We start from the raw sequence: 24121 nt of genomic DNA, 5'->3' as shown, positions 1-24121 counted from the left end.
TAAACTGGGATATGCTTAACACCCCGGCAGTCCTACAATCTAAGCTAGATGCCCTCAATCTCACACAAATCATCAAGGAACCCACCAGGTACAACCCTAACTCTGTAAGCAAGGGCACCCTCATAGACGTCATCCTGACCAACTGGCCCTCCAAATACACCTCCGCTGTCTTCAACCAGGATCTCAGCGACCACTGCCTCATTGCCTGTATCCGCTACGGTGCCGCAGTCAAACGACCACCCCTCATCACTGTCAAACGTTCCCTAAAACACTTCTGTGAGCAGGCCTTTCTAATCGACCTGGCCCGGGTATCCTGGAAGGACATTGACCTCATCCCGTCAGTTGAGGATGCCTGGTCATTCTTTAAGAGTAACTTCCTCACCATTTTAGATAAGCATGCTCCGTTCAAAAAATGCAGAACTAAGAACAGATACAGCCCTTGGTTCACTCCAGACCTGACTGCCCTCGACCAGCACAAAAACATCCTGTGGCAGGACTGCAATAGCATCGAACAGTCCCCGCGATATGCAACTGTTCAGGGAAGTCAGGAACCAATACATGCAGTCAGTCAGGAAAGCTAAGGCCAGCTTCTTCAGGCAGAATTTTGCATCCTGTAGCTCCAACTCCAAAAAGTTCTGGGACACTGTGAAGTCCATGGAGAACAAGAGCACCTCCTCCCAGCTGCCCACTGCACTGAGGCTATGGAACACGGTCACCACCGACAAATCCATGATTATAGAAAACTTCAACAAGCATTTCTCAACGGCTGGCCATGCCTTCCGCCTGGCCACTCCTACCTCGGCCAACAGCTCCGGCCTCCCCGCAGCTCCTCGCCCAAGCCTCTCCAGGTTCTCCTTTACCCAAATCCAGATAACAGATGTTCTGAAAGAGCTGCAAAACCTGGACCCGTATAAATCAGCTGGGCTTGACAATCTGGACCCTCTATTTCTGAAACTATCCGCCGCCATTGTCGCAACCCCTATTACCAGCCTGTTCAACCTCTCTTTCATATCGTCTGAGATCCCCAAGGATTGGAAAGCTGCTGCAGTCATCCCCCTCTTCAAAGGGGGAGACACCCTGGACCCAAACTGTTACAGACCTATATCCATTCTGCCCTGCCTATCTAAGGTCTTCGAAAGCCAAGTCAACAAACAGGTCACTGACCATCTCGAATCCCACCGTACCTTCTCCGTTATGCAATCTGGTTTCCGAGCCAGTCACGGGTGCACCTCAGCCACACTCAAGGTACTAAACGACATCATAACCGCCATCGATACTGTGCAGCCGTCTTCATCGACCTTGCCAAGGCTTTCGACTCTGTCAATCACCAGATTCTTATCGGCAGACTCAGTAGCCTCGGTTTTTCGAATGACTGCCTTGCCTGGTTCACCAATTACTTTGCAGACAGAGTTCAGTGTGTCAAATCGGAGGGCATGCTGTCCGGTCCTCTGGCAGTCTCTATGGGGGTGCCACAGGGTTCAATTCTCGGGCCGACTCTTTTCTCTGTATATATCAATGATGTTGGTCTTGCTGCGGGCGATTCCCTGATCCACCTCTACGCAGACGACACCATTCTATATACTTTCGGCCCGTCATTGGACACTGTGCTATCTAACCTCCAAAGGAGCTTCAATGCCATACAACACTCCTTCCGTGGCCTCCAACTGCTCTTAAACGCTAGTAAAACCAAATGCATGCTTTTCAACCGATCGCTGCCTGCACCCGCATGCCCGACTTGCATCACCACACTGGATGGTTCCGACCTTGAAAATGTGGACACCTATAAGTACCTAGGTGTCTGGCTAGACTGCAAACTCTCCTTCCAGACCCATATCAAACATCTCCAATCGAAAATCAAATCAAGAGTCGGCTTTCTATTCCGCAACAAAGCCTCCTTCACTCACGCTGCCAAGCTTACCCTAGTAAAACTGACTATCCTACCGATCCTCGACTTCGGCGATGTCATCTACAAAATCGTTTCCAACACTCTACTCAGCAAACTGGATGCAGTTTATCACAGTGCCATCCGTTTTGTCACTAAGGCACCTTATACTACCCACCACTGCGACTTGTATGCTCTAGTCGGCTGGCCCTCGCTACATATTCGTCGCCAGACCCACTGGCTCCAGGTCATCTACAAGGCCATGCTAGGTAAAGCTCCGCCTTATCTCAGTTCACTGGTCACGATGGCAACACCCATCCGTAGCACGCGCTCCAGCAGGTGTATCTCACTGATCATCCCTAAAGCCAACCCCTCATTCGGCCGCCTTTCGTTCCAGTACTCTGCTGCCTGTGACTGGAACAAATTGCAAAAATCGCTGAAGTTGAAGACTTTTATTTTTTTGGTAAATAGCCCACCCATTTTCACCTCCTCATGCCTTTTTTGCACACATTGTATATCAGACTTTATCCCCAGTGTTTTTATTGTAATTATTCCCCTACTGTTTTATTGACTTGTTTTAATTGTTTTGTTTACTCCATGTGTAACTCTGTGTTGTCTGTTCACACTGCTATGCTTTATCTTGGCCAGGTCGCAGTTGCAAATGAGAACTTGTTCTCAACTAGCCTACCTGGTTAAATAAAGGTGAAATAAAAAAATAAAAATAAAAGAAGGCCCCACGAGGTCCATAGCTATGCGTTCGAAGGGAGTCTCTATAATGGGGAGAGGAATCAAAGGATTACACAGGTGTGGTTGTGGGGCCGTACGCTGACATTGATCACACGTCCTACAATACCTGGCTACATCTCAGGTGACACGGTTCCAATGGAACCTCTGCATGATTCTGTCGATCGTTTTGTCCCGTGCCAGGTGTCCTCCTAGGACGTGGGAATGGGCTAATTGTAGGACAGTATCCCTGTATGGTCTAGGCACCATTAGTAATTCCTGTTTTTCACCCCTTCGTTGCACAACCCAATACAAGAGGCCCCGCCTGATTGCACAGTAGGGAAGAGAGGGCTCACCTGAACCGTCGACATTCCTCCCGTCCACATGGCATCCCGTAGGTCTGGGGCTCTATGCTGAGAGGTACCGAACTGTCCCTTTAATTCTTGGGGCAGGTCGACCTCGACAGGGGTGTGGAGGTTGTTCGCCATCCCCGTCTGGGGTGCCCGAGGAGAGTCGCTTCCATGTTCCCTCCTCTGATGGGGCTTCAAATATAGCCCTTAGCCTCTGGTGGCTCCTTCCTTCCTCAGTAGTGTATAACCCTTCGCAGGTGTCTTCAACGGAGGTTGCTCCAGAGGCCGAGGCTTTGTTTCCTTGTAAGGGCTACTACCTCGGGCTCGGACTTGGTCTTTTTTTTCCCTTTGCTTTCCAGCCCCCCCTACGGTGGCCCGGCTCTTGGCGTGTGATAGAGAGACCTGATCCCCTTTGTCCAGTGCGTAACGTCATCTGCCGAAGCTCCTTATATAGAGGACAGTCTCTCCTGATCAATAATGGCACAATCAGCTGGGGTACTTTCCCCGCCCTGACTGTACACCTTCCTTTCGGGTTGAGAATGGACAGACTCACAGTGGGGTAATAGTGGGTGCCTCCATGGACACAGGACATGGCTACTTCGTCTGGTAGCAGTGTTGTGGAGGTCACCATCTGCTCCCCCACTGACGTAACCATACTTCCTGAGTCGAGAATGGCTACCACATCTCGTCCTTCTATTCGAACCGGAATCTCTGGGGCCATTTCTGCTAACCAACAGAGGTGATCCTGCCCTCTCGGACCGGGATGCGTGGGGACGGGCAGCAATGACCCTGGGTAATTTCCTCAAAATCTTGTCCACTATGAGCGTCTCTACGACATGTCCTACTCCCTTCCCGGGCTCCAGCCACTGTTTCGTTGGACGGCCATATAGGTCCATTGATGGAACTTTATGGCTCTATCTCGGGCGGTCAGCTGGTACCGGGACAGAATCAAATTTTTTAGTAGCCCATAGTCAGCAGCTTCACGGGGGGTCCAGGTCATAGTAGACTTCCTGGGCTATCCCAGTCAAAAGGGGAGTTAACGCACTTACTCATTCTGTGGGGGGGCACTCTTCCAAGGTGGCCATCCTTCGAACGTCATGATGAAAGCCTCAATATCATCCTCCTTTGAGAGGCGAGGTAAGATGGTGTGAGCAGCCGCTCTCGGCTTTACTCTCGATTCTTCTCGCCGGCTCAGCTGTTGTTGCATGAGTTCTATGGTTGCCTGCTGGGCTGTGATCAACTGTTGTAGTAGAGTGTTATCCATCCTTCTTGAATGGTTACCCTGTGTCTACAGGTAGATTTTAGTTTTTCTCACTTATCCTTGTGTCACTCGTCCTCCTAGTGCCCGCAATCTCCACCAATGAGCGGACCAAGTACTTGGAGGTTGCTGTAAAGCGGAATAAACAAAGTGGAATAAATGAGTCAGGAGCAGGTTTTATTAATTGTACAAAGTTCTCTATTGAGGTCATTTTTCCTTCTCAAACACTCCAACACAATCAATGATGATATCCCAAGGAAACACACATCTTCTTCTTCACAAGAATAAGAAACACAAGGTGAGTATCTTTAAATTCTAACATAAATCACGGGTGTGTCACAGCCTTCACGATCCTTCCGTGGAGAGCTCCCTTCAGGTGGTGACCATTCTTCACCTTTTCAAAAGGTACGTCCTCTCCTCTGTAGAATCAAACACTCTTTTCTTTCCCCCCTCTCTGCCGGTTCCCTCCTCTTTCCCCTACAATAGAGAGAATAGCTCATTAGTACCATCAGCTGTGCTTAATTGCCTCTGACCACCTTGACTCACATGCCGGGCTGGGCTACTGTCCGTGGGAGCAGCCTGCCCTCTGGTGGTCCTTCCACATTATACTTTTGGTCAAATATTATATCCCTTTGGGCTTCTTGCTGTCAATTAGCAGTGTACAAATGATTTGTAATTACTGTCCACTCAAGAAAACAATTGAGCTGAAGTTGATGATCCCTGCTCTAGGCTTTAGTGGAGTGTCATTACCGGATGTTTGATGTTTTTGTGGCATCTGTCTTTTAGTTCTATCGTGGTGGAGAGACAGCCCTGTATGCCCACTCACCCTCAAAGACCCATGGTGTTGAAGACTGGGGTGCAGTTCACTGTCAAAATCAGGTGATTGCGCCAGTGCTACACACTCCAAACACAATGTGCAATACTCTGTTGACTAGTAGCTAGAAGAAGCCTGCAAACCCAGAGTAGGGTTGTTTAGCAATCCATGCTGTAACTCCTCAATTAAGACCAACACCTTTAACACTACACACTTCCATCCACTTTAGTTCCTGGTTGTCATTTGGCTTGCATTGTGATTTACTTCATTGGTATCATAATGCTCTTGCAACCGAATATCCCCAGACTCCTGGTGAAGCTCCAGGAGTTCAACTACCAGCTCAAAGTCAAAGCTGTGTTTGACAAGTAAGTGAATGTGAAGTACGTACCATAGCCATATACATACACACATGTGTACACATATGTCTTTGGGAACTGCTTGATGTTATAGTTAATCAATTGTGTTACATTGTTATATTTTATCAATGGCAAGAGTCAAAGCTTCAGTCACTGATGTATTGTATTTCTTTAGGAACGTCACTGAGAAGAGCACAGTGAGAGGGTAGGAAATGTTTTGGTCTCTGTTATCCTACTTAAACCTGAAGAAGCCTAGTTAGTAGTCATTACATTTCCTCTGATTTTACGTCATTTCCAGGGTCCGGAAATTCAACATCTTGGGAACCAACACTAAGGTTATGAACATGGAGGAGTTCAATGGAAGCTTGGCAGCAGAATTCAGACACCTGGTATGAACTGGCACATTCAGATGTTATACTGTATATTGTACATATGATATACTGTACTGTACATCAGGGTTCTCCAATAGGCGCCCCCCCATATTTTTCATTATTTTCAATTAACTCTGCAACTTTCCCAGTTATTTACTTTTTTCACAACTGCCACCAGTTTGGCGCCAAAACATTTACAACAATGACATATTGACTTACATGGGCATCATGCACCACAAATTATGCCCCCTGTCTGTAAGTTAGATAATTTTTCAAACCCCTTAAACAGCTTTTTCCTGAGTCATAATCAATATGCTTAATTCTATGTAAAACGTTTTCTGCATATCTAAGCATAACTCTTGAGCTGTCTGTATCCTCCTGACTGATGGTTATTATTTTTAATAAACAATATGCTTCTATTCATCTAGTTATGGCTTGCTTTTCTAAAGTCGACCAACCTTGCCAGCAGGCATGCCAGCTAAGATAGTTAGACAAGCTAGTTACTCGAACTTGATTGATTGCCTGAAATGGCTTCTTGGTAGCTAGCAATGAGGTTTGGAGATTGGGAACCTATCTGGGCTAGTGAAAGCCAGCTTCCTAAAATTGCTAAATGGCTAAAACCATTCCAGAGAGCCACCCGACAAAAAAAATCATATATATTTTTTAAACATGACAAATAAATGTCATCTTAGAAAATAAAACCTTGAAAGTTACCAAATTCTGGCAATTTACTGGTAAACTTCAAAAGTTTCCAGCTGGGGTTGGAACCGGTTCAGGGTACAAAACCCATAAACCGAATAAGTTCCGAATTTTCTGAGGAACGGAAAAAGAACCTGGAACGAAAGTGATCTCTAGTTTTCTGGAACAGAATCGTTATTTTCAAGTCTTGAGAATCATTTAAAAATGTTATTTTTAAACAAAGCATCTCAAGTGTGAGGGTGATTGTGATGTATAAAACTATTACTATGCAATGTCATAGTTATACATATATATTTTTTTAATTATGTACATCTGTGTGTCAATTCAGGGTCCTCTCATAGTGACGGAGGAGTGTGTGTGCGTGCGTGTATCCAGACAATGTCCCTGCCCATTGTGGTCATCTCCAAGATTAGCCAGCTGCCCAGTGCCTGGGCCTCTGTCATGTGGTACAACATGCTGACCTGTGAGTCCAAGGTACAACCCCTCTCACTTACCCTTCTCATTCAAGACTAAATCCTCATAGCTACAGTATCTATCTATCTATCTATCTATCTATCTATCTATCTATCTATCTATCTATCTATCTATCTATCTATCTATCTATCTATCTATCTACTTACTGAGATTTTACCCTCTGAGAACTACAGTAACTTTTGTTCTCTTAACTGCCTCCTTACTTATGTCATGTGATCCAGACTGGACAGGTTTAATCTAGGGGGTCGAACTCCTGGTCCTGAAGAGCCAGGTGGTGTGCAGGCTTTTGTTCCACCCCAGCACTAACACCCCTCTTCCAAACTATCAGCTTATCATCTCCATCCCTCTCTCTCTTCCTCCTCAGAATCTGTCGTTCTTCCTGAGCCCTCCTCAGGCCACCTGGAGCCAGTTGTCAAACGTGCTGAGCTGGCAGTTCTCCTCCATAACCAAGCGAGGCCTCAACGACGAGCAGCTGAGCATGCTGGGAGACAAGCTCCTGGGTGAGTCTTATTGTGACTTGGCGTGGTTTTGTGAAACGACACAGCCACAGCAAACCCATCTGTGATATTAAGGTGCGCTCTATAAATGGTGGCCATACATCCAGTGTGTGAGGTGGCTATTAGTTTTTCTCAACACAGATATCTGGCAAGAGAGTCAAGGTGACCAACCATTTGGCCAACTAATCCCAGATAAAGGCTAACAATGCAAATGTTGCTTAAAATCTATTCACCGTATCCAAAGGTGCATAAAAAGCTTATGACCTCTGTCATGTGTTGCTCAGGTGTCAGCTAAGGTTGTTCCATTAAAGTGAACCAATAATAATACCAAACTCCTGTGACAGGTGGAGAAGCCCGGAAACCCTAATGGACTCATCCCCTGGACCAAGTTCTGCAAGGTGAGCATCTCTCTGGAAGTTCAGTGTTTTAGCCAACCCCTGTGTGTTTACTATGGGCTGTGTATTGAGTGTGTCTTTGCCTGAGCAGAGTGTGAATGAGAAGAGCTTTCCCTTCTGGCTGTGGATCGAGGGAATACTGGACCTGATCAAGAGACACCTGCTGTGTCTGTGGAATGATGGGTAAAACATCTCTCCAACTCACATTACTTCAGTGTACCTTTCTGAAGACTAAGTCTACATTACATTTTTGAAAAGTTACTTTATTGTGCTATAATCAACTACATATCTATGGTCTATAGGTGTATCATTGGCTTTGTTAGTAAGGAGAGAGAGAAGGCCCTGCTGAAGGACAAGGAGCCTGGAACTTTCCTGCTGCGCTTCAGTGAGAGCAGCCGAGAGGGAGCCATTACCTTCACCTGGGTGGAGGGCTCCAATAATGGTGTGTGTGTCTTTTTGTGTGCATGTGTTTTTGTAGCTTTGTAGCTGTAGATGAAGGGGAGGAGATGGGTTAAAGAAGGATTTTTAAGCATTGAGACAATTGGGACGTGGATTGTGTATGTGTGCCATTCAGAGGGTGAATGGGCAAGACAAAATATTTAAGTGCCTTTGAATGGGGTATAGTAGTAGGTGCCAGGTGCATCGGATTGAGTCAAGAACTGCAACACTGCTGGGATTTTCATGCTCAACAGTTTCCCGTGTGTATCAAGAATGGTCCACCACCCGAAGGATATCCAGCCAACTTGACACAACTGTGGGAAGCATTGGAGTCAACATGGGCCAGCATCCTTGTGGAACACTTTCGACACCTATTAGAGTCCATGCCCCGACGAATTGAGGCTGTGTGGGGGGGGGGGGGGGATGTAACTCAATATTAGGAAGGTGTTCCTAATATGTGGTATATTTACTCCGTGTACATACCTATGGACAGACAAAAATATATGTATTTTAATTGTTTTTACACATTATGAGTATGTGTCTGTACATCTGTATCAGGTATATGTGTTTCTGTTTGTATTATTTGACCAGGTAAACTGACTGAGAACACATTCTCATATCACATTGTGTGTGTGTGCATTTATGTACAGTTGAAGTCGGAAGTTTACATACACTTAGGTTGGAGTAGAAGTGTACCTGTGATGAAAATTAAAGGCCTCTCTCATCTTTTTAAGTGGGAGAACTTCCACAATTGGTGGCTGACTAAATACTTTTTTGCCCCACTGTATAGATGGCCATTTCCACGCGGTGGAGCCCTACACTAAGAAGGAGCTGGCCGCCATCTCTTTTCCTGACATCCTCCGCAACTACAAGGTGATGGCTGCCGAGAACATCCCTGAGAACCCTCTGCTCTACCTCTACCCCTATCCCCAAAGAGAGCGCCTTCACACGCTACTACAGCCGCCCCACAGAAGGTAACTAACAAGCTGTTAGAAATGTATGTATGTTGAGGAAAGATTGAGTAGTTGAAAACGGTACAAATGGTGTTGAATTCAATTCCAGTCTAAGCTATTATACACAATATTCACTGCATAGCATACTTTTCATATTTTGTTGTGCCACACCCTTTTCCCCCATTGAAATATTGACCACTGGTAATGCCTTGCTACAGGAGGTTGGTGAGGGGAGGAAGGCTCAAAATACCATGTTCAGTTGTACAAACAACAGTACACAAGTATAAACACCATTGGACCACACAGCCGTCATACTGCTCAGGAAGGAGACACGTTCTGTCTCCTAGAGATGAACGTACTTTGGTGCGAAAAGTGAAAATCAATCCCAGAACAACAGCAAAGGACCTTGTGAAGATGCTGGAGGAAACAGGTACAAAAGTATCTATATCCACAGTTAAACGAGTCCTATATCGACATAACCTGAAAGGCCGCTCAGCAAGGAAGAAGCCACTGCTCCAAAACCGCCATAAAAAAGACAGACTACGGTTTGCAACTGCACATGGGGACAAAGATCATACTTTTTGGAGAAATATCCTCTGGTCTGATGAAACAAAAATAGAGTTGTTTGGCCGTAATGGCTTGCAAGTCGAAGAACACCATCCCAACCGTGAAGCACGGGGGTGGCAGCATCATGTTGTGGGGGTGCTTTGCTGCAGGAGGGACTGGTTCACTTCACGAAATAGATGGCATCATGAGGAAATTAGAAAATGATGTGGATATGTTTTATTTTAATTTGATTTATTTCACCTTTATTTTAACCAGGTAGGCTAGTTGAGAACAAGTTCTCATTTGCAACTGCGACCTGGCCAAGATAAAGCGTAGCAATTCGACACATACAACAACACAGAGTTACACATGGAATAAACAAAACATACAGTCAATAATACAGTAGAACAAAAGAAAACAAAAAGTCTATATACAGTGAGTGCAAATGAGGTGAGTTAAGGAAATAAATAGGCCATGGTGGCGAAGTAATTACAATATAGCAATTAAACACTGGAAGGGTAGATCAGCAGAAGATGAATATGCAGGTAGAGATACTGGGGCGCAAAGGAGCAAAATAAATAAATACCAGTATGGGGATGAGGTAGGTAGATGAGCTATTTACAGATGGGCTATGTACAGGTGCAGTGATCTGTAAGCTGCTCTGACAGCTGGTGCTTAAAGATAGTGAGGGAGATATGAGTCTCCAGCTTCAGAGATTTTTGCAATTCATTCCAAGTCATGGGCAGCAGAGAACTGGAATTGGCTTTGGGGGTGACCAGTGAGATATACCTGCTGGAGTGCGTGCTACGAGTGGGTGCTGCTATGGTGACCAGTGAGCTGAGATAAGACGGGGCTTTACATGAGTGAAGGATGCTTTGTTGCGATATAGGAAGCCGATTCTAAATTTACTTTTGGATTGGAGATGCTTAATGTGAGTCTGGAAGGAGAGTTTACAGTCTAACCAGACACCCAGGTATTGGTAGTTGTCAGAGCCGTCCAGAGGAGTGATGCTGGACGGGCGAGCAGGTGCGGGCAGTGATCGATTGAATATACACTGCTCAAAAAAATAAAGGGAACACTAAAATAACACATCCTAGATCTGAATGAATGAAATATTCTTAATTAATACTTTTTTCTTTACATAGTTGAATGTGCTGACAACAAAATCACACAAAAATTATCAATGGAAATCAAATGTATCAACCCATGGAGGTCTGGATTTGGAGTCACACTCAAAATTAAAGTGGAAAACCACACTACAGGCTGATCAACTTTGATGTAATGTCCTTAAAACAAGTCAAAATGAGGTTTGGTAGTGTCTGTGGCCTCCACGTGCCTGTATGACCTCCCTACAATGCCTGGGCATGCTCCTGATGAGGTGGCGGATGGTCTCCTGAGGGTTCTCCTCCCAGACCTGGACTAAAGCATCTGCCAACTCCTGGACAGTCTGTGGTGCAACGTGGCGTTGGTAGATGGAGCGAGACATGATGTCCCAGATGAAGAATTGGAATTGAAATTGCTGACACACTCCAGCCACATGAGGTCTAGCATTGTCTTGCATTAGGAGGAACCCAGGTCCAACCGCACCAGCATATGGTCTCACAAGGGGTCTGATGATCTCATCTCGGTACCTAATGGCAGTCAGGCTACCTCTGGCGAGCACATGGAGGGCTGTGCGGCACCCCAAAGAAATGCCACCCCACACCATGACTGAACCACCACCATACCGGTCATGCTGGAGGATGTTGCAGGCAGCAGAACGTTCTCCACAGCGTCTCCAGACTCTGTCACGTCTGTCACATGTGCTCAGTGCGAACCTGCTTTCATCTGTGAAGAGCACAGGGCGCCAGTGGCGAATTTGCCAATCTTTGTGTTCTCTTGCAAATGCCAAACGTCCTGCACGGTGTTGGGCTGTAAGCACAACCCCCACCTGTGGACGTCGGGCCCTCATACCACCCTCATGGAGTCTGTTTCTGACCGTTTGAGCAGACGCATGCACATTTGTGGCCTACTGGAGGTCATTTTGCAGGGCTCTGGCAGTGCTCCTCCTTGCACAAAGGCGGAGGTAGCGTTCCTGCTGCTGTGTTGTTGGCCTCCTCCACGTCTTCTGATGTACTGGTCTGTCTCCTGGTAGCGCCTCCATGCTCTGGACACTACGCTGACAGACACAGCAAACCTTCTTGCCACAGCTCGCATTGATGTGCCATCCTGGATGAGCTGCACTACCTGGGCCAATTGTGTGGGTTGTAGACTCCGTCTCATGCTACCACTAGAGTGAAAGCACCGCCAGCATTCAAAAGTGACCAAAACATCAGCCAGGAAGCATAGGAACTGAGAAGTGGTCTGTGGTCACCACCTGCAGAACCACTCCTTTATTGGGGATGTCTTGTAATTTGCCTATAATTTTCACCTGTTATCTTCCATTTACACAACAGCATGTGAAATTTATTATCAATCGGTGTTGCTTCCTAAGTGGACAGTTTGATTTCACAGAAGTGTGATTAACTTGGAGTTACATTGTGTTTTTTTAGCAGTGTATATATATTGAAGCAACAGCTCAAGACATCAGTCAGGAGGTTAAAGCTTGGTCGCAAGTGGGTATTCCAAATGGACAATATCCCCAAGCATACTTCCAAAGTTGTGGCAAAATGACTTAAGGACAACAAAGTCAAGGTATTGGAGTGGCCATCACAAAGCCCTGACCTCAATCCTATAGAAAATGTGTGGGCAGAACTGAAAAAGCGTGTGCAAGCAAGGAGGTCTACAAACCTGACTCAGTTACACCAGCTCTGTCAGGAGGAATGGGCCAAAATTCAGTCAACTTATTGTGGGAAGCTTGTGGAAGGCCACTCGAAATGTTTGACCCAAGTTAAACAATTTAAAGGCAATGCTACCAAATAATAATTGAGTGTATGTAAACTTCTGACCCACTGGGAACGTGATGAAAGAAATAAAAGCTGACATTTCACATTCTTAAAATAATGTGGTGATCCTAACTGACCTAAGACACAGAATTTTTACAAGGATTAAATGGCAGGAATTGTGAAAAACTGAGTTTAAATGTATTTGGCTAAGGTGTATGTAAACATCAGACTTCAACTGAACACTATTCTTATTTTTTTTAAATGTATCTTAAAAGTAATATAGTCAAATATACAACTTCTACTATTGCTAATACTACACTTTATATCATCCAATAATATATAATGAAAAACACTCAACATGAAGAATTAATGCAATTATGTTTATTTCAAATATATATTTTGAAATATAGTTTAGGTGCTCTTCCTTTTATAGCAGGAAGTAAAGGGACTGGACAAGGCTTTGCCTATAGCTGAAAACATCCTAGAAATGAGCGAACGCTTCCTTGGTTTCTTCTTGGTGGAGCATACACTCTCTGTAAGGCAGGATTCTTGATCATTGACAATTGCTGGAAGAAAAAAAATGTAAACATAAAGAAAATGTTAACTGACCCTAGTTAGTGTGAATAATTAGTATTGCATTATTATTATTTAAATTGTAATATTCTACATAATTTACAAATGTAGGGCAGCAGGTAGCCTAGCAGTCTCAATCCGCCTATTTAACGCAGAAGTGTTACATAGGCCCCCCAGGACTGTTTAGTGCCAAAAAGAAGGGGATAAAAACATGCAAAAAAAAAAATATATATATATATATATATATATATATATATATATATATATATATATATATATATATAGTCTAAGCCCTGGGGGCTTCTGCGTTAAATAGGCGGATTGAGACTGCATATATATATTGAGACTGTATATATATATATATTCGTCAACTTTCTTATATCTCTCAGATTTAGGACAGACACTTCAGTTCCATGTAGTGAATCTGTTATTCAATGCGTTTGTATGGGCTAACAGCAGTAAGGCCGATACAAACCCCTCGGCCTAGACAGGGCTTAGACTCTTGTGGGTTAAAAAGCATGATCATTACAAAGGTGCAACTCGTGCGGGAGACAATAAAAGGCCACGCTAAAATGTGCAGTTTTGTCACACAACACAATGCCACAGATGTCTCAGAAACTGAGAAATATGGGAGCAAGGGAAAACGCTGGTTGACTAGTTTTGAGGGAGCGTGCATTTGGCATGCTGACTGCAGGAATGTCCACCAGACCTGTGGCCAGATAATTTAATGTTTATTTCTTTACTTCAATGTTGTTTTAGAGAATTTGGCAGTATGTCCAACCGGCCTCACAACCACAGCGTTGTGTTGGCTGTAGGGTTATGGTGTGGGCAGGCATAAGCTACGGACAATGAACACAATTGCATTTTATCAATGGCAATTTGAATGCACAGAGATACCGTCACGAGATCCTTAGGCCCATTGTCGTGCCATTCATCCGCCGCCATCACCTCATGTTTCAGCATGATAATGCATGGCCGCATGTCGAAAGGCCTGCATAATCACCAGACATGTCACCCATTTAGCATGTTTGTGATGCTCTGGATTGACGTGAACAACAGCGTGTTCCAGTTCCCACCTATATTCAACAACTTTGCACAGCTATTGAAGAGGAGTAGGGACATTCCATGGGCCACAATCAACATCCTGATCAACTCTATGCGAAGGAGAAGTGTCACGCTGGTGATCAAATGGTGATCACACTAGATACTGACTGGTTTTCTGATCCACGCCCCTAGGTATCTGTGACGAATAGATGCATATCTGTATTCCCAGTCATGTGAAATCCATAGATAAGGGCCTAATGAACGTATTTCAATTGACTGATTTCCTTATATGAACTGTAACTCAATCAAATCTTTGAAATTGTTGCAAGTTGTGTTTATATTTTTGTTCAGTACACATTTGAGTGTATTGACTTACCTGTTTCACTGATAGCAGGGGTCTGGTTCTGGGAAGGTGTTGGAGTGCAGTGGTTCCTCTTGTTGACCTTCTGTGTACACTGGAAAACAAACAGTCATTTGTACAGAAATTGCACACAAAAGGTATCAGTGTTTACCATCATACTGTATGTAATGAATATCATTATTTTTATGTATTTGATTGACATATGTACCTTTGGGTTGAATCCACAGAGAGCGTTGAATCTTCCTCTCTTCTTTTCCTTTGTACCAGTTGTTGGAAGCCCAGAATTACCTACCTCGTCACTGCCAAGTGCATTGTGTGATGACAACTGGGTCATGGAGTGAGGTGAAGAGCTAGCCTCATTGCATTTAGTTAGCAGTTCCCTAGTTAATGATTTGACCAGGGCATCGTCAAATGCATAATCCCTTGACTTCATTGCAACCTGGAGCATCTTCTCTGACCCAAATTCTTGAAGAAGCCCCTTGTAGACAGCCTTGAAAATCTTTTTGATTTTCAGATTCTGGGGGTAGGCTTGAGTTGGTTCAAGGCCTGAGGTGCCACAGAACTCAGACAGAATCCTCTTTGTGAGAACTCTTGATGTTTCACCAATATCAGAGGATTCCAGTAATGTGATAGGGGTGATCATTGACAGCAATCTAATAATCAGTAAAAGTACCAAAGAGGTGTAGTCATTGCTAGTGGAGTCAAATGAGGCATGTGTATCGGAGTCCATGGCTGATGGAGTTGATGGATGCACAGAGACACTAGACATCTCCAGATCTTTGTTATCCATCTTGGATTCCACCTCTCCTAAAACTTGAATATCCACAGTTCCACCGTTGTGTGTGCTGCTGCCAGACATAGAGGGTCTAGGCAATGATTTGGCACTAGACTGACGGCTAGTGGTCATGAGAGCCGGTCTGTCAGGGTCAAGTGTTCCAGCATCAGTTGGGGACAACCCATTGATTATGTTCATCAACTCTGATAATTTTACTGATGAATTTGAGGCCACAGAACAGGTATCCATGACCTGATTGACCATTATATTGGTGAAAAGGCTCTTTGTGTCACAGTAAACCTGTGGGGAACTAATGGAGATGGCAGAAGAGCTCGGGATAAGCCGACTTGTGTCCTGCAGAGAACCATCAGAGATGATAGTTTGGCAGAAACCGGATCCTTGTGATGGTGGAGGAAGCCAGAAGATAATCTGCTGTAGCAGACGTTTTATTGACTCCTCAGCAAAGGAGTACACAAGGTCAGATGGAAACTCCCTGGATTCTTCAGAAGCATTCAATTCTGTCTTCAGCTTCAAAAGAATAGAGTCAGACACGCTCTTGCCAGCTGGCACAAAAAGAGCCTGAGGGGTGTTGTGACTTTTTATGAGCTCATAAACTTTGTCAGTGAGCTCATGTGAGAAGTTCTGAAGACCGTCCCTGGAGCTTAGTCTCGCAAGTCTTCTTGTAAAAGAAGTGACATCATCTGCAGTGGCTATGTGTTCCGTATCTTCTCTTGGAATTACCTCCATAACAGTGTCAACTATGGCAGAGATGGTTAGCCTTGTGTAATTTGTTGACCCTTGTGAATGAGTTGAGGAGTCACTCATATCAATGACCGAACTCCTAATGATAGGACAATAGCTTTCAACAGGCCACTCATTGGAGACTGGAGTCCCTGGAAGAGAATTTGTAAAATCACTCTGGGACCCTCTGGTCATGGCAGAGGTGATGGACAGGGAGGACTTTGAGGAGGATGGCCGGTGTATCTCGTGTCCATCAGTTCTCACCATGTCAACATCCTCCAACATGGAGCCCACTATGGAACGAGTCAAGAAACCTTTCTCTGAGGTGCTCATCCTCTCTGACATAGACACTCTCCTCTGGATTGTCATCAGAGTCTGACTAATTAAGGCTTTGGAATAATTCACCATGTTGGTCTGGCTGCCCTCATGTTCACTGTCCGTCATTTGTGTATAAGTAGCTGTTCTGCATATGGATTCGGCATGTTTGGGGTCCTCAACCACATTGTCTAGGAGGACCCGTTGTTGCTGGGCAAAAAAAGTCCTTGACCTTGGTGAACACATTGTTGAACAGGTTAACAGTGCCTGGCCAAATTATATTTCCCTTCACATTGGCCCCATTGTGAACACTGCCAGGAAGGGTTGAAGCTGACAGGGATCTCTCCAACTGGTCAGACACTGAAGCAGCAGACATTTTAGTCATCTGGGTGAAGCTATTAAGGTCTTTAGTGATGCTTATGACGATGTTGGACGCTGCAGAAATGGTGTGCAGAGAAGAGGTGAATAAAGATGGAGTTCCACTCTTCTCAAGGATTTTGACATCTCTATCATCATCATCATTACTGGACTCTGCACAAATGTCTGCACTTCTACCATTAAGGCTGGTATTTACAATGCCAATCAACCCTGATCGAAGGATCCCACCAGCCATATGTGAGGCTTTAGTTTGAAACTCCTCAGTACATAGTTTGTCAAAGGCTGTGGATTTAAGACTTCTAGTGGATGCTTCCTCTTCATCATTGTTGATCTCACCATGCATATTGTCCTGTGTATTGACAGCATAGTCATCAACAGATAAATATGATTTGGAGGCGGCAAGGACGTCAATCTGAGAAACAACGGCATCCAAAAGCTTGGACAGGTCTTCTGTATCTCCTTTTAGGCTAGAGAGGCTTTCCTCCATGGATTCCTCAGAGTGATACACAGTGAGGATCTGACTAATGACCTCATTGGTACAGGTTTGAAGGTCCGCTTGGATTTCAAGAGAATCACTATTACAAGTCACCTGAGAATCTAAACTTTCACTGGGAGCCTGTTTGAGAGTCTCGTCATGTATTGGTGTAACACCATCGATGACCTTCACATCGGAGAGACATTGTTCACTGTCTAACAACTCAGATGGTGAGGCGGAACAAGAACTGGTGAAATCATTCAAGTCAGACATGATGCCATCCACAAATAGATTGGCCTCCAGAGACTCTTCAGAATCACACTCTCCAACAGAAGATGAGAACTTCTCCATCACCTCAGTCTTATACAAGACTAGAACCTGGCTGGCAATCTCTTTTGTGGTGTCAAGGAGGACTTGGTCTTGCAAATACTTTTTGAGAGCCAAGAAAGGTTTTGGGGTCTCACTTTGTCCTTTTTGTTCATTCATGGATGAGGGGGGTTATTAAAAGTGGTTTACAAGAAAAGGAGTCCGATGTGCCAGCCTCACCATTACTGAAATGACCGACGTCCAGGCAAAAAAGTTGGAACCATTGTGAAAGAATCTCTCGTGCTCTCCACAAATGTACTTGAGAGATCCCCTTTTTCTGGACAGGTAAGAAGCCTCTTCAGTGTATTTTTCATGTCGTAGCAACAACCAACAGTGTAAGACCAGATCTTACTCTGATGGTTTTCAAGAAGGATCTGCTCACTCTGTGCAGGAGAGCAGGATGACCTGATAGACTGGGTAAGATTGTCCATGTCTGAAACAAAGGTACTTACCAACTCAGAGGCCTCAGGGTCGATCATAAGGTCTCCAATCTCACCTATCCTAGGAGTTGGACTAGATGATGTAGTGCCAGAACAACATGATGTACAACCCCTGAATCTTTTAACGATCTCCCGGATCGATTCAGTGGCCTTGGTCTGAAACTCCTCAGTGAGTAGTCTGTCCATACTTTGTGTTGACAGACAAAGACTAGATTTGGCACCTTTGATATTGAGGTTGCTCTCTCCTTGTTTTAGCATCTCCTCAGAACTTTTACAAGATTCAAACATCTTCATATGGTCAGCAACAACACAAAGCAGTTCCCTCTTGTTGGGATCATTTTCCTCCTTATTGCTGAAGTTCAAAACAGTGCCACTGAGGGCTGTCATGACCTGTCCTGTTAAATGTGTCATATCCACCTCAACACCATCCACTCTGAGAACAACACTCTGCTCAACACTCTTCCCATTAATGTACATCTGAAGTATGTTGGAAACGCCAGACACCATCTCCTCAACCACCTTGGTGCTGGAGACACCACCACTGGCAAAAAAGACAGGGGATATTCGCCCAGAGATGGGAGTTTGGATGGCCACAGAGATTATGGAATTGACCTTCTTTGACACTTCTCCAACAATAACCCGGGATAGACTTTGAGTGTCTACCTGGCCCTCTCTTTGGATACAGAGGACATTGTTCAGCGACTCTTTGAAGGAATCCTGGACACTAGTGAGGAGACTGTCCTCAGTGATCCCAAAAAAGTCACTGAGTGGCTCAGATGATATAGACTCACCATCTCCCTGAGTATTTGGCGACACTGTCTGAGACCTTTGAGAATACAAAGCAAACAATACAGCATTTCATATTCCATTGTAGACACTGTAGTCACATTAATGCATAATTCAGTAATCAGTTAAACTGGTCATTAAGAGTAAACTGTTATACAGATAACAAAACATATTTTCACAAAATGGGTTATGTGTAGTTAGGTGAAACCGGTTTCTTTAGGAATGACTGAACATACCCATTACGAGAGGAGCTTGATTTGGCCGTGCGAGACCTTGAGGATTTGCTGCTGCCTCTCTTGCGAACCTTCAGGTTTGTGCTAGAAGATCTCTCTGATTCTGTCGGAGACTTGACGGATACTGGAGACACATGGCTGTATATCCGTACAAAACGGAAAATTGCAGGGATGATGACCTCCAGGATGGCCTCAGATACAAACCGCACAATCTCCAGGCACATCTCCGCAAGCAATGCCCTCATCACCTGTAGGACCGAAACAGTGTAGGTAGATAACTCATAGCCGGGCTCTGAAACAAAGCTCCTCGAAGAGATACCAACAATCTCACATATGTTCATGGGAATCATGAAAGTGGCATACATTTGAAAGCATGAAAAGCAGTAGGCTACTAAAACGCTCTTTGAATGTAACTGTTTGTGATAATGTGGATGATACTGTAGATAGATAAAAGGTTTGTATCTAATTTTCTTGAAACATCTATTAATATATCTATGAATAATTGTCAAGGTTAAGCGACTTACAGGGTCCATCCTGCCAATGCTTAACTGCCTCCATTGCCTATAGGAGATAGATGTTTTTAGTCCCAAAAAGCACACCAACACACATACAATTTATAAAATCCTCCAGATGACATTGCATTCAAATACTACAATAGAAGTTTGGACATACTCCTCAGTAAGTTTTTCCAGAAACCGGATGATAATCGGGTTGAAAGCATCCGGATTGATTGGCGGGAGGTCAAGAGCCCTGGTCTGACACGCCCTGGAGACACATTCACTTAGGATCTTTTCATTAGATTGTCCCTGGTGAGATGTCCCCTGAACTGCCATCCCAGAGAATTCCACAGATGTAGAGGGACCTGTGTCCAAAGCAGCATTCACCAAGGTAAAGAAGTCAGAAAACATGTAACCTTGTGAGGCAAGTATGTATTAGCCAACTTGGTGTACTTTGTGAAGTTAAGTACCCAAGAAAGGATACTATGTGCACTCTGCTATTAGTCCTCTGCTCAATAGATGTCCATACTAAATCACATTCACATGCAAAAGGATTACATTCAGTGAAATTTGAGTTCAATTTATGACCTGCATCTGTATCAGTGATCTGCTCCGCTTTGTTTCTCTTGGTCCTCTTGGTCTAAAAAAGACAATACAGTCAATGATATACACGCAGATACTGTATGAAGCCATTCCAATACAGCCCTTTGAGTAGAGCAAGGGTAAGACTGATTGTAGGGCTGTCCCCGATAAAAAAATAATTGTCGACCGAGAGTCATCCTGTTCTAATGTTAAAATGTCTTTTTCCATATCAGACACACCCTATGTGTTTGAATACAATCACCTACATAGGCACTGAGCTTGTCTGATGCTTTAAGCACACTGTTTGATTAAATAATTAAGACACACAAATGACTAAAGAAAGAGCCCGATGATGACACTGTATTAAAATAAATGACAGCGAGTGCCTGTGTGACAGGCGCACATTTTCTCTCTCCTCCATACTGCAGTGAAAAGGGCACCACATAACAGCAAGTGTTTATTGTGCTGTCCATGCCGAAGATGCAACATAATTTCAGCCATTTAGTTTCTTCCTCGTTTCTGACTGAAAATTTCTGTTACCGAAATCCCTAACTTGTTTACAAAAAACATGACCTATTTCCTCAGCCTTGCTCTCTTTATGTGAAACATGTAAGCATCGCATGCATGTGACAAATAGGGCCTCACCTATAGCCTATCATAATCAAATCAATAAATTGGTTATAGCAAACTCCGAACACAGTAATATCGACAGCAAAATGGATGCGGAGGATGTGAAAAATAAATGCCAAACGGGCGAATGTTTACTGGTTGCTTAGGAGGGAAAGGGGAAGTCAGATCTGTGGAAGATATTTGACTTAGTTGTGGAAACAACTGGAGATCAAGAAAATGAGGGTATAGGAGCAAGCTTTGTGTGAGTATTGTGTGCCAACCAGTTGCTGTTAGATTACAATATTGTTTTTTCTGACCATTTGGAACAGTGTAAACAACACTAAATAAATTCTAAGCAATACTAGTCTGTTCTAACAACTAAGAATTGTAAAGCCTTTATTACAGCATAGCAAAGATTAAAAACAGCCGAATCTGTGAAATTGCTTAATTCAACATTTTGCCGGTGCATGAGGCTTGGTGCTCACAGAATCAGTAGGCTATTAAACAAATACTCAAACAGGCAACAGAAGCTATATCTGTCTCCTTTCTGTATATATGTATACAGTACCAGTCAAAAGTTTGGACACACCTACTCATTCAAGGGTCTTTCTTTATTTTTACTATTTTCTACATTGTAGATTAGTAGTGAAGACATCAAAACTATGAAATAACACATATGGAATCATGTAGGTACCAAAAAGTGTGTTAAACAAATCTAAATACATTTTATATTTGAGATTCTTCAAAGTAGCCATCCTTTGCCTTGATGGCAGCTTTGAAGAATCTCAAATATAAATATAAAATTGATTTTGATTTGTTTAACACTTTGTTGATACCTACATGACTCCATATGTGTTATTTCATAGTTCTGATGTCTTCACTACTTTTCTACAATGTTAAAAATAGTACAAATAAAGAAAAACCCCTTGTGACTGGTAATATACATATGGATGATTTACAAAGCTAGGCACATTTAACAATTAGGCTATTGATTATAGACCTAATTAAGTTGGGTGTTCCTCTCTCCTCAATTGTCTTAAGAAAATTAGGCTAAGGCAAGGGCTGTTTCCCCATCTCTGCTGCTGCTGCTGCCTATGCAGCATTGTTCTCAATCCCAATATGCTGGTTAACTTTGCTACTGTATTATGCACATAGCAACATAGGGAAGGGCGCCAATTCTATGGCGCACTGAAGATTATGTTTCAGAACCACTGACAGTGGTGGGAAAAAGCGCATTCGTTATAAAATCATTTTTGATTTATCAGTGTTGCACCATTATTTTTTACATAATATAACCATATACAATTTCAGTATCACGTCTTAGCGTGATGGACTGTGCCATCCCTGTGGCCTCAGCAATGGATTAGTCAACTGAGAAAGGTGCGAATCAGACAGGTGTCTATGTGCACCATGAAGAAAAAAATCTTTTGCGACTGCTCGACTTAAGAAATCCCAGTCAACCAACAGCCTATCGAACAAACAATAGACCAGTCAACCAAATGGGGTCAGCCCTAGATTTACTATTTGGAGATAAAAGGGTATTGTATGGGCAATTTACCTTCCTCAGAACAACATGCAGTAGGGGCAGGTTGTAGACATGAAAGATATCACAAATATCCACATGTCTGCTCAATCTATTCCCTTACCTTGACTTTATTTCTCTTTACGGCATCCTGCTCCATCTGAGGCAGGGGATCCTTCTTCACCTCTTCCACATCTTCATCATTCTGATTCTCAACAAAATCTCTCTCAGCTGCATCAGTATCAGTGCTCTGTTCAACTGTGGACCTGTTGGCACTGGTCCTCCTCTTGGTCTAAAAAGACAATACAGTCAATGACATACTGTTAGTTGCCGTGGCTATACAGGCCTTTGAGAAGAACTACAGTAAACGATTGGTGATTGAATATTAAGAGATGGAAGTTTGTTGTAAGGACAATTTACCCTCCAACCTCACAACAACATGTTGTATGGCATATTGGACAGGTTTAGAGTGTGGACAAGTAAGACCCTAGATTTCCCTTTCTCTCCTCAATCTATTCTCTCACCTTAACTTTTCTCCTTGTCACAGCCTTCAGCTCGATCTGAGGCAGGGGATCCTTCACTTCACTATCTTCTGGATAGTTTAAACCCAGGATATCATTCTTCATTTCCTGGACTTGACCTTCCAAACTTTGAGGATCATGTGGATCATCTTCATTTAAACTCTGATTGGAACAAATTAGACCATTCTTTAAATGCTCATGGATATGGCCAATATACCACAGCTAAGATCTGTTCTTATACACGACACAAACGCAGATTTATTATAAACTGCTTACCAACTTAATTAGAAGAGTAAAAATAAATGTTTTGTCATATCTGTGGTATACACTCTGATATACCACAGCTTTCAGCCAATCAGCATTCGGGGCTCGAATGGCCATATACCACAAACACTGAGGTGCCATATTGCTAATACAAACTGATTACCAACATAAATAGAACAGTAAAAAGTATTTTTGCATCATACCCGTGGTATATTGTCATATATACACATGGCTGAAATGCGATTTCAGCCAATCAGCATCCAGGACCCAAACTGCCTGGTTTATAATTACGCAATAAGGCACGAGGGGGTGTGCTATATGGCCATTTTACCACGGCTAAGGGCTGTTCTGAAGCAAGCCGAAATGCAAAGTGCCTGGATACAGCCCTTAGCCATGGTAAATTTGTTTTTGCTAACGGTTGTATTCATTTTGGGATCTATCGCATCCCACAGCTGTCCCAGACTATGTTTGGAATATTTATATCTTACACAGAATACGTCCATTTTTGTACTATGGGGATAGTAGATCGACATAGGCTAGTGCTTTTGTTGTTCATTAAGCCTACTCATTTTGTTAGCTGATGAAAAGTAAATGTGGACAGTTCTTCCAATATCTTCAATACGCGCCTTGGAATTGGATAAGGATCCACACAATTGAGTCTCCAATGTGTCTGTCTTCACTTGTAGCCTGCGAGAAAGACCTGATCACTTGATGGGCATTGTCTAATGATAATTGAGCTATCTGAGAGAGCCATGTGAGTGAGAGGTGCTTTCCGTCTCTCTTCTGGATGATAGCGGGGTGAACAGGCAGTGGCTCGGGTGGAGAAGGGAATTATAATTATTATATTCAGCTCAAGGACACAATGGACACTGGCTGCAAAAAGAATGGATTTTTTTAGGGGGCATTATGGTCACACAAAGGGGATGTCGCTGGGTGATTTGAGGTATTATCAAGTGCTTGTCAAATTGTGAATAATAGTGTGCAGCCTGAGCAAAAAAAAATAAAGCAGAGTTCATGCC

At 43.7% G+C, this 24121-nt stretch overlaps 2 protein-coding genes across 4 annotated transcripts in view; both read right to left on the bottom strand.

The window, feature by feature from the left end:
* Nucleotides 1-12857: 12857 nt before the first annotated feature.
* Nucleotides 12858-16917, bottom strand: LOC124041939. Its single transcript, XM_046360136.1, has 3 exons — nt 14807-16917; nt 14614-14692; nt 12858-13186 (listed from the first exon to the last, which is right to left on the bottom strand). Exons 1-3 carry the CDS (start codon nt 16673-16675, stop codon nt 13032-13034), a joined length of 2103 nt encoding a protein of 700 aa, XP_046216092.1. The 5' UTR covers nt 16676-16917; the 3' UTR covers nt 12858-13031.
* Nucleotides 16918-17301: 384 nt separating this feature from the next.
* LOC124041948 overlaps nt 17302-24121 on the bottom strand; it is a 9841-nt gene continuing 3021 nt past the window's right edge. The window contains exons 2-8 of one of the 3 annotated variants that reach the window (XM_046360148.1): nt 22842-23000; nt 22442-22609; nt 20193-20244; nt 19780-19969; nt 19632-19668; nt 19111-19355; nt 17302-18914 (exon numbers count right to left, since the gene is read on the bottom strand). In XM_046360148.1, the coding sequence (XP_046216104.1) occupies nt 17831-18914; nt 19111-19355; nt 19632-19668; nt 19780-19969; nt 20193-20244; nt 22442-22609; nt 22842-23000 (1935 nt within the window). In that variant the 3' untranslated portion in view covers nt 17302-17830. Of the gene's footprint in view, nt 18915-19033; nt 19356-19631; nt 19669-19779; nt 19970-20192; nt 20245-22441; nt 22610-22841; nt 23001-24121 lie in introns of those variants that run through there. The other 2 variants (XM_046360157.1, XM_046360166.1) reach the window with 2 other exon arrangements.

The sequence above is a fragment of the Oncorhynchus gorbuscha genome, linkage group LG01 (assembly GCF_021184085.1).
Source record: "Oncorhynchus gorbuscha isolate QuinsamMale2020 ecotype Even-year linkage group LG01, OgorEven_v1.0, whole genome shotgun sequence".
NCBI classification, from domain to species: Eukaryota; Metazoa; Chordata; class Actinopteri; order Salmoniformes; family Salmonidae; genus Oncorhynchus; species Oncorhynchus gorbuscha.
The sequence above is the reverse complement of the archived record's forward strand: the minus strand, read 5'-3'. Positions and strand labels throughout refer to the sequence as shown.